General features: G+C 31.7%; 1 protein-coding gene across 1 annotated transcript; it reads left to right on the forward strand.

Annotated features, from left to right (window-relative positions):
- Positions 1-7,948: 7,948 nt before the first annotated feature.
- LOC132755692 (E3 ubiquitin/ISG15 ligase TRIM25-like) lies at positions 7,949-9,403 on the forward strand (the record flags this gene model as incomplete). Its single annotated transcript, XM_060746582.1, has 1 exon — positions 7,949-9,403. A coding segment is annotated over exon 1 (1,431 nt), but the record flags the coding sequence as incomplete, so codon positions are not given.
- Positions 9,404-12,180: the final 2,777 nt, after the last annotated feature.

Here is a 12,180-nt window from a genome sequence, read left to right on the forward strand (position 1 = left end):
ACATTTTCATCGATCAAGGTACATGTATTTTGAAATAACTTTACTCAAATGTTCACAATAATAATATGACACGATGTTTTAACATGGAAAAACGCGATTTTGTGTATTTTCATCAAGGTTACGTGTAACCAATGCTGAAAAACCTTTGACTCTGTCTCAATCCGTTGATAAGTTGCAGCACTTTGAAATCAGTTTTGATGGAAAAAGTTAACGCAAACTTGTGATGGTTACAGGAAAGACTGAGCATGTCGTTAGAAAGGCAATGGTCCAGTCAACAAGTTTGATTAGTATTGAAGCAGTATTTATAGTTTTATAGCAATTTGAACTTGTAACGGGAGACTTTTCAATGAAAACAGCAAATTTCACAAAATGCTCATGCAGTAATGGGTTCAATGACACTACATATCTATAATTCGACCACATATAGTGTTAAGAATTTTAAACATTACATATCTACTTTGTGTGAAATTAAAACATGTTTATTTTTAAATTTACAAAGGGACTGAATAGCAATTATCAATGTTTTGTGATATCAAATTTGAGCAAAATATATCTTTGAGGGCTACTTTTTAGAAAAACATGCTCATGTAATGATTTTTATGCTTAAAATACTCCATACTGCCTCTCCTAATTAAAATCAAGTGCAATTATATAATTGATTAGTCACGCTTCAAATGGTTGAGGTCACATAATCCGAAACCTCATAATCAATACAGAAATAAATTAGGCATGACTCTTGGGACCTCCATACCAAATCTAAGGTCAAGATTTTCCTAGGTTTTTGAAATTGACCAGACAAGCATTGTGTGGTCAATGTCACAGTGACTTTTGAGCTATTAACCTCGAAGAATAAGGTGGTCATTTACTAGGTATGACAAAGTCTCATAAATACTAAAGATCAATATGTTATGTAGTTTTTGGTCGTATAATCTGTCTTGTCAATGTCACAACTACATCAACCTCCAGATATTTGCCATCAATCTTAATCGGGGTCATCTATTAGTCAACTTCAACCTCCCACTAAATATATGGATTCTTGGCCTTAGTATTTGCTGGTTATAGGTTGGACAAACATTTTTGCGAGGTCCCAGTGACAATAATAACCTAGGTTTGAGTCACTGTGATTTTACATTTAAGCGACTATTGGCTAAAGCATTTCATAATCATAGGCTAGGTTTAAAGACAACATGCAAAGCAATTTCTATGGAAAAGGATTGGGAATACTAGTAATAGTTCTTTAAAAGCTTAATCATTTTTAAATGTTATCATTTTGTAGTCTCTTAAGTTGAAGCAAGTTATTCATAGTTATATCTGGAATATCAAAAGTTCACTTTGTCAAAAAGTAGTTGATATTTTAGAACCTTGCTTTAATTTAACACGTAACACGACAGAGTATTAATTTGAAATTATCACACTAATTTAACGTATAAGTATAGAAATCAACGTCAAAGTAAAAGGTTCGAAAAGCTGAACAGCTTTTTGTTTTTGTTGTTTTCTTTTTCCCTCAAATGATTCCGTCAAGTGCAAACTTAATAACGTCTTTAGCATTTTCTAACAATTTTACATGTCTTAATAAATGATATAATTAGTAAATTGTAAAATTCATTCGATATGAATCACATTAAAACATGGTTTTTATTATCAAACATTTTGATTGCATTTGTTTAATTCATGCATCTGCCAATTTTTGTAAATGTTTGATTGCATTGAAATTGCAATAATTTTGTTCTCTTAACTGATAGTTTCCTTATTATTTATTACAAACGAAATCAATGTATGAACACATGTTTAAAAGTAATCAACATAACTCCACTACTAAACAACCCATTTATCAGTGCTTGAAAGTAATCAGTATCATTGATGATAAATATTACTTTTAAGGATGTGATGAAAATATGGTAAAGTAAAGTAACACGTGTCTACTTTTTAAATTTATCTCTAATAACTTTATTTGTTTGTATTGTTAAGAGCATTCAGTTGCAAGTATTAAAAACACATTTCAAATCAATACAATTGTTTTCCGTTGAATATGTATTTAATAATAAACATTTTAGTGAATACAATATATAAATACACTCAGTATTATAGTAAAACATGTAATAGATCGCACTATCAACGCTAGAAAGTTTCGCTTTGTTTTAAATACAGATGAAGGACACGTTCGTTTAAAATTCAGGATTTATTTTCATCGAGAGGTATGAAAATAAATATTTCACAAGTGGCAGTAACCACAAGTGAAATATGAAAATTTTAAACACAAAGGTGAAATAAAATCCCGTATGAATAGATAAACTTGAATTTTCAGTTTATGATTTACTTTTCCTCTTTTGTAATCTATGATAAGTAAGAATTACCGTTTAATTTTGTGTATTGACTGAATTTAGAAGAAACAAATCCGGCAAAACACCACTTAGAATTTGGAAAAGTCCTTCAGTAAAGTTGAATACAATTTTTTACAGTGAAAATACGGAAAATAAAAATACGCTTTTTATTTCATCAATTTTTCATTTATAACTATATAAGAAATGTATTTATAAGGATAGTTAATGGCTTTGACTTACTAATATCCTGTTCAATTGACAAAAGACTTTTATACATTTGTATTTTTTTCTTCAAAATAATCATAATTGTTAAACCTGGTATGGTCGTATTGATCTTTACAGTAATTTCAATAATTTCGTATGAAACTGCCTTTTTATTTCAGTTCAAAGAAAGAAGAAGGATGAACCCTCAGAAGCATTAGTCACAAATAAATTACATGAAAATTACACACTCGGTTTGATTGAGTCTGTATATGTGTAATAATTAATAAATGGAACATGTCTCACAACCACTAGCACCGGCTCATAACCTCTGATCCCCTTTCAAAATTCAATTTTAATTAGTTCCGCCCATTGTTTTCTCGTTTAGGACACACGCTTTTTAATACTTGGGGACCATACGCCGCTTTTCATGGAATGGCACGGAAGTGTCATATTGAAGGTTCCATGATAACCGCCGTATGAACACATCTGCGGATGTTTCTAAATTCAAAATTTTACTATTTCATGTTTAAATGTTGAATTCTGCTTAAGCCGGTGCTAGGGGGCGTGGACGGTAACTTACACTTTCCAGTACCGTCCATTAACAGGCTCAATCAAACCGAGCCTGCAACATTTTCAATTTTGTCGTGTTGGGCATTCTTTACGGATTCTGTATTTATGTATTGAGCGGCGGTACTCAGTTTTCAACACTTAAAAGTGCTGGAATAAATGATCCTGAAGCCATGACATAAAGATCAAGATATAAATTGCGACTTTCTAACGACATTATCTAGTCAAACAGAACCATGGGAAAGATATTCATGCAGGGCTCTGATGTCATCTTTAAATAAAAATATTTCTACAATACCTGCGTTTTCGTTCTTATATCACTTCAATTTATCGTTTCATTTATCAAAGGGACAAAACTGCAACATATTCGAATGTTACTTAGCTGTCGCGATTGTTTCCCTTAAGTAGTATCTTGTTATTGTTGAAGTAGGACTAAATCTGTTAAAGAATTCTTAAAAAGTACAATCAACATTGTAATACGGATATGTGCTCAATATTTCACATATTTCATAAGAATACGAACAATTGTATGAACTTAACTTGATATTCACAGAATTTATTAAAGAGTAATATTTCATACGAAAAGAGTGCATTCCCCTTGTTTTTAAACTTCCGTGTTCTAAAGTTCAAAAGTTTGCTTTTTGATTAGAAGGTAAGAAATGTAATAATAATAATATCATATTTACAATAAATCATATTTCAAACGTTTCTTAACAAGGTGAATTTAAGTACTTAATAGTGTTGTGTTTATTACATTCTTTTAGGATAAATATGTATATTGATAGATTTCACAACATGTCATGTAACTTAAGTACACATTGTAAATAAACGAACGGGTGTGTTGTATAGTGGATGAACTGACTTTTACATTTTTATACTATTAGTGTATATAACTGCTCTGATCAACTCGCACATTCAAACTCCCCAGACTGGGCTTTAAGACAAGTATTTATCATGAAAACTCAACAAGTAAAACCACTGATGTACAGCGTCCACCGGATATAGCCCCAAAAAACATCGAAAACGAAAGTAGAAAGCTGCACACCGAGTACACCCAAGGTAATGTTTTAACTTATTTCTTCATCATAACTTTATCGATTTTTCCATACTAAACAATATTGTGAAGCTAAATATGTCTAGTTTTAGAGCAGTGTTTGCTTTTCTCTGCAAATTCAATACTTTTTGTTAAATTGGTGATAAATTGTAGCGTATTTGTTGACAATTGCGAACGATGTTGATATTTACCACTAAATCAAGCCCAAAACGCATTTGCTGTATCAAATTTCGCCGTTAATACAAACTATAGTCATTCCTCTACTAATATTTGAGTTTTCACTCTTCAACTCGAGCTGCTTTTAACAAAATTTACAAAAAACGGCATTGCCTTGTGTACAGAGTCTAGCACGGATATGTACGGGGTGTAGTAGGTAAACAAATGTCATTTTCTGCAAAATAAATTCAGAACCAGAGCATATACACGTACGCTGATGAAGAAAACGATCAATGTCGGGAGCAAGGATTGTGAGTTGAATGATTTTAATTTTATAAAGGATAAAAATGTTTAATAAAATTATTAACATGTTACCAAACAGTAAACAGTTTCCGTCCTGCTAGACCACTTTTCATGCGTGACTATAAGTTACAATGTAATAGGAAAAATGTTAAACTCAAAAGACCACAATTTCAATCCATATTGGAAGAACATTACATCAAATTCTATAATGTGTCTTAAACAATATCAAACCATGTTCGAGTTATGCATTGTGAACAAAACTTGATCTAAACTTGTCATATTCGTTTATTAGTTTACCGGTCTTAAGACTTCATTGAAAAACAATAATATACAATGCTGCCGCTTATGCTGCTGCTTTTCAGAAAATGATAATAATGACTATTCAATGATGATGACGATGATGATAATATGATGGTATTTTAGTTTTCAGTTCAACAATGCCATATCAATGAACAGCTAGAGTGTGCAGAGATATATGAAACATTGAAAGAGTCTATTCGGCATATTATAGAATATCCTTTCAATTTGGAAATTCGACATAGAGAGTTAGAAGTGAATTCATCTGATGTTTCTTCCACAAATGCTGACATGTATTGGACTTATCTCAAGAAGATGACACATTTGCAGAGTTAGTACAGATTCTACCAGCTGTGATGACAGTGGTCAGCTAGAAGAATATGTACTATACAACAAATTGTAGCAGAGAAACGGTATCTCAATTCTAAGTCGACAAGGCGGCTAGAACTGTTTTATAATTTTTTAAGACAGTGCTAATGCCGTTTTGTAGAAAACGACACTCGTGCATAATCTTTTAAGTGTCTGTCTGATCAATTATCGACCTCCTGTCTTATGTGTAGGTTAGTTATACATGTATATATATGAATATATCCCCATTCGAACCATTTTCATTCAGCGAGTTGGTCAGAAAACTCCCCAACACGTCTTATAAATACCGACAGACACTATTCAGCTTATGATTGTCATGGTGTGACACGTAGAACAAAAACACTAAAAAGTTAAATTATTTAACAAATAACTCTTTATCCTCCTCTAATTTTTCATGTTTAGTCTGAAATGAGATTATTTCCAATTAAAAAATAATATAAAAGACTATACTTTAAAAAATATGTTACTGCTAGACTCCGTAAACATCTACTTAACTCTGTACATTAAAGTACTACACCCCGTTCACTTGAATTTGTATTCTTTGCTAGACTCTGTACACAAGGCAAGGCCGTTTTTTTTGCAAATTTTGTTAAAAGCAGCTCGAGTTGAAGGATGAATACTGAAACATATGTAGAGGGATGACTATAGTTTGTATTAAGGGCGGAATTTGATACAGCAAATGCATTTTGGGCTTGATTTACTGGTAAATATCAACATCGTTTGCACATGTCAACAAATAGGCTACATTTTTCACCAAGTTAACAAAAAGTATTCAATTTGCAAACAAAAGCGAATATTGCTCTAAAACTAGAAACATTTAGCTTCACAAAATTGTTTAGTTTGGAAAAATCGATGAAGTTATGATGAAGAAATAAGTTAAAACATTACCTTGGGTGTACTCGGTGTGCAGCTTTCTACTTTCGTTTTCGGTGTTTTTAGGGGCTATATCCGGTGGACGCTGTACAAAAGTGAAAACTGTCAACATAAATATACATTCTCCTAATAATTGATATTTGATATACATGCACGCGCCTTGAGTTGTATGTAGAACTGATATCGATCATTCTTGACATATGAATTTTGTACACCTTTATATACATGAATTGTGAAATTAGATAAAAGCCTAAATGTATATCTACATGTCGACTTGTCATGATGTGCAAACAGTATTTATCTAAATTTGTCAATACAGTTAACATAAGTTAATAATAACTTTGTGTCCGAAAGGTAGTTTTTTGTATATGTAGTGAATATTTGTTGCGTTTGTTTTTGAAGCATGGGGGTTCCTTTTTTGTTTATTTTTTATTTTATTTTGCCCAGTTACTTATCAAATTTCCTTAGAATACCTACGCATATTGAAGCAAATTAGCAACAGATAAAAATAAAGTAGAACAAACTTTAACTTTAAAGGCACATTATGCTTCCAAACCAAATAATTTTCTTTCCTTAGTAAGGGCAACATGAGTTTTAAAACCTTTCAATAAGGTATTTTTATAATGTTAGATCATTATATCCTTAAGACTCAATGTATCGATAAATGTGAAAATACTTGTCATGAATGTAGCAAAATGTAAATAAATTAGGATTTTGACTTTCATACAAAATTCAAAGTTAATAAAACTGTACCAATTGCCCCCCCCCCCCGGCCCCTTCTTTTCGAAAATTATCAGAGGACACCAACAATAATTTGTTTTTTGAAAAATAAAAATTTAAGCATTTGTTGGGTGTAATGGGCCTTTAAGGAAAGAAATTAGCAAACATTATGAATGTTCAAATGTAAGTTTATATGAAATATTTATACAGTTAAAAAAGATTTATTTTCCCAGAAAATCGCTTCTAGTGAATTAATCCGGTGGAGGATACGCGCCCTGCCCCCCCCCCCGGCATATACATATTCTGTGTCATTATTTTTAAGGCCTGGCTACAGCATTTTTAAAGGTCGTTTATATGAGGAACTTAAGTTTCCGCTAGTTATTCAAGGAAAGGTCTATCTATATTTCTAAATTTGATACTTCTTTCATTATATTTAATCAAATGAAAATATCCTTTTATTTCAAAATATTGACCTTTTGTTCATTTAGTTATTTAATTTATTCTTACCTACCCTTTACACACTGTATTCCCGTTAATCAGACAGATAAAGGATGCAATAATGAAATTGTTGATAGTATTAGCATTAAATGATGAAACTGATGGTCAAAATTTTATAAAAATACAAACGATTAAATCATCTTAATAAGATGTGTACGGCAAAAATAGAGGGTGAAAACTGACGAAGCATTAACGGCACACTTTGTCCCAGAAACAAAAAAAAGAAGATTTTATTCTTTTGGAAGTGCAAACATGAATTTTATGATGTAAAATAATGATTTTAGAGATTATAAGATGTTTGTTACATGAAGAAAATAATGATAAATGTGAAATAATAAAAGTAGCAAAATGTAAACAACATAGAATTTTGACTTCCATACAAAATACTTATTCATTATAACTGTACATATTGTCAAAAAGGAAGAGATTGAAAAAATGGTTCAGGTTAATGTTCAATGAGTAACTTTTTTGGATACTGTAAAAGTACACCAAAATTAAAAAAAAAAAATTTTGAGAAATAAAAATTAAAACATTTCTAAAGAATAATGGACCTTTAAATAAAAACAAAATGTAAAACATTATTTTGATGTAATATTGTTTTCAGGCATGAATGGAGGTCTCCGGGAAACTTGGTCACGACGACTCGACATTAGTATGTATCCCGTGTGATAGAGATGCTGTAAAGGAACCAGCTTATGGTTTTTGCCAGGACTGCCAGGAGCATCTATGTGAAACATGCTACAAACATCACAGACGTGCACGTCCATTACGAAATCATGTCCTCATTGACAAAGAATCCATGCCAAAGACCCGGGCAATTGCATCTTCAACATCGGACGATACGGTGGATCATTGCGAGAAACACCTTGATAAACCATTAGAATTCTATTGTAGAGATCACAAACTGGTGGCTTGTTATGTTTGTGTGACACTGGAACACAAACAGTGTAAGGTGAACTATATTCCTGATGTTTCTGAAAACATGTCTGATGAGATGACTGATGTATTAGAACAGTTGGAATCGTTTATTAAAAGATGTAAATCGAAGGTAGAATATGTTAATAAAGCTGCGCGAAATCTAGACCAGAGTCATGCGAAAGTTGTTGAAGATATCAAAGTTTTCAGGAAAGAAATAAATGAATGTTTGGATAGAATGGAAAACCAAATATTCAAAGAAGCTGACTTAATGGTAAACAGTGAAAAAAGTAAAGAGGAAACCGTATTAAATGCTTGCTTAGAGATAACTGAAGAACTTGAATGTTCACATTCGTTGTTAATTGCATTAAGAGAAGAAAACAAGCAAAACAAGCTTTTCATTGAGATGAAAAACGCCGAAAAACGTCTACCGATATTGACAGATAAGGAAGTGCAAGTATTAGATGCAAATACAACAATCGAATGTATCCAATTTACAAGGAACACGAGCCTCTTAGATCGGCTGAAGAACGAGATTGAATTTGGAACATTGTTAACATGTGTACAACCGTCACCAGATAAAACATTAAACTTACAATATGATCATACACTAAACGTGAAGTTTAAATCCGATAAGAAACAATGCCATATCTTGGGTATAGCTATGATTGCTCCTATGAAAATAATTGTTGCTGACAATGCCAACAACAGTATCAAAATGATAGACGTTGAGACAAAATCAGTTATAATAGAGACAATTTTGTCTTCACAGCCATATGATGTTATAGCTATTCCAGGAAATAAACTAGCTGTGACTTTAACAAATGAAAAATGTATTCAGTTATTGTCTCATACTGAAGCAGAATTTTCATTAGATCGACGTATAGCTGTAGGAGAAAATTGCAGTGGTGTAGCTTATTGCCAGAATAAGTTTGTTGTCTCTTGCAGGGCATCAAAGAAAATAATTATTATCAATGATGAAGGAAATATTCTCAATGTCCTTGGTTCTCCTGCTATGTTTTATGGACCAGTCAGAGTTTCGGTCCGCAATGATGAGACGTTCCTATATGTTTCGGATACGGATTTTGAAAACAATAGCAAGGTTGTGAAAATTGATTGGGAAGGAAAACAAATTCGAAGACTCAAGATGTAAATCTCCTTTGGCCCTACAACTTTTAGAAGATAAAACGACACTCGTGTGTTACAGAGACAGTAACACTGTCCTGAGATTTTCGAACAGCTTAAAAAGATGTCATACTATTGGACTAGAGAAAGCAAATATTTATTCCCCAACAGCTGTAACATACTGTGACAGAGAACAAAAACTGTACGTAAGTTGTTCATCAAAGAAAGAAAATTGGACGGCTGATATTGTTAAAGTATTCCGTGTGAATTGGATCTAGGCGTTACAATGAATATTGTTGTCATACGTAACAGGTGTGTAAGTTTCATAAACGTATAAAATTTTCACTTCACAATAAAACGTTGAAGAATCGAATAATTGTCAATGTTGACATTCTTCACATTTTCTATTGCAAACCGATTTTATTCCCTAACCATAAATGGTGCTTTTAAATATATATAGAACATATATCTTGTGACAGTTTTGCAATTTTGGATTTGACTAGAAATGTTGATTTAACAAGCATGTTACGTTGATATGAATATGTTACACAAATGATAAAAATTAGTTTCTGACACATATTAAAAGATTCAGGATATGGAGGTCCTTATGGTCTACAACCATTCGAAGATGAGACGATACTTGTGTGTTTCCAAGATAACGATATTTCTTGAGACAGGCTAGCAGCTTTAAGAGACATTGAATTATTTGACTAGAGGATATTTATCATCTATTAGCTAAAACATTCTTTGACATAGAATATATGAATGCTGAAATTGTCAAATCAAGTGTTTTAATATTAAACGGATATAAACATAACCAGAAATAATATAACGTCATAAACATCAACATAATGTGTTTATTTGAACCCTTCGCACTTTGTAGCAAAGAAAGTTGGCTATTGTTTTACAAAATAATGGTTGACAATTTACACAATTTGACTATAATAATTTAATATGAAAAAAGTACATCTTTTTTATATTTCTACTGTTCTCAACTAGAAGTGAATTGTATATATTAGCATTTAATTTTCATCGCCATATGTAACAAAATATTTGGTGATTGGTATATAAAATTAAATATAATTAAAGAAATAAAAGGAATTGTATTAATATCGTCATTCTGATTTTAATTCTTTCCTGTTAAGTAAGGGATGTTTATATGCTTCTGTTTGTAAACCAGCTGTAGGGAATTATTTACATTTAAAGGGAGACACAGGCAAAATTTTCATTTCTTCATTTTGATTTTTTCATTCATTATTCTGTAAACGTGACTAAGCAGTCACAGGAACAAAACTTTTCTCCTAATAGTCCTTATAGGAAGAAAATGTAGGTTTCCTTACTTGATCCACGTGGGTCAGGTAAGAGCGTTAAGATTTCACAATAGTTGTCAAAGTGAACTTTGGAGACGTTAAAAAAACATGTCAAATGAATTACTTAGACTTGTTTCAATAATACATATCCACAACAGTTATAATTGTAAGTTTCAGTGTTTGTTCAAGCTACACGACTTGTTTTTAAACTACTTGGTGATTCCGTCGGCGCCTAAATTTCGTTTAACTCAACATATAAATATATTTACGATTCAAACCCAAAATATATAGAATTTATACAGAAATTCATGCCGAGAATTTATAAAATGTCATTTTGATGTGATTAGAGTACACAATATCATTTTAATATTTTGTCATTAATTTGCCTGAGTATCACTTTAAGGTTTGTTTAGCGATGATCAAGCCTACGTTTATATCCCCGCCTTTTTTTTCTAAACAAATGGTCAAAGCTTAACATGATTTTATAGCGTATATTTTGTGTCCGGTTCATAACTTTTTCATATATCAAGGGATTTGAATTTTAGAATCAATTGGCACTAATGTTCACAATAATAAGATGACGTGTCATGTGCAATACCCGGAACCCTATCTCCAATGTCAATGTCATAAATGTAGATCAATGATTAACATGGTCTATTGAGTATATTTGTGTCCGGTCAATAATTTTTTCATCGTTTATGTGATTCTTAAATTACTTATAGAAGTGTTTACAATAATAAGATGATGTGTCATGCGTAACACCCGCACCCTACCTTTACGGTCAATGTCACACTTGAAGGTCAAGCTTAACATGGTCTGTCATAGGATATATTTTGTGTCCGGTCCATACCATTTCATGAATCAATCAAGGTTACACTTACATTTCAAAGGTAATCGTGATCTTTTTTTTTTCTTTAACGAGAATAACTTCAAAAGTATTAGAGTTTCCAGAAAAAGAACCACAACTCCGTATAGAATAATTGTTATTACACTGAAAGTCCAGATCCATACCTCAATCTTTTGAAAAAGCACAGTGTGATGCTCAATGTAAAACTTCCCTTAGGCGGGGGATTTATATCCAACAAAAGTGCTTTATTAGTCAATAAGATTTTAGAGTGGTGATGGTGGTTTTAAGGCAGTTGGACTATTCGTGAGATCTATGGGTGAGAATAATAGTATTGAATGTTTCGTTGTTGTTTTTTCCGGCTATTTTACCTGACCACTTTTTATGGATATACTATGCTCATCCTTGAGTAAAACATTTTAATCACAGAGATTTATTGAAATGTATGAACTTCTTACTGAATATGCTTAATTTGATTAAAAGAATGAAACAATTGTGTACGTGTATGGGAAGCTGCGTTCCCTATTACAAGTAAATTAAAGTTGGTGTTTGCCTAAAGAACTGATTTTTATTAACGCTACATATTCATATTTTGACCGCCTTTAGTGTATATTATTTTAAACA

The sequence above is a fragment of the Ruditapes philippinarum genome, unplaced genomic scaffold, assembly GCF_026571515.1.
Source record: "Ruditapes philippinarum isolate M1 unplaced genomic scaffold, ASM2657151v2 ctg3864_1_1_1_1, whole genome shotgun sequence".
Classification (NCBI taxonomy): domain Eukaryota; kingdom Metazoa; phylum Mollusca; class Bivalvia; order Venerida; family Veneridae; genus Ruditapes; species Ruditapes philippinarum.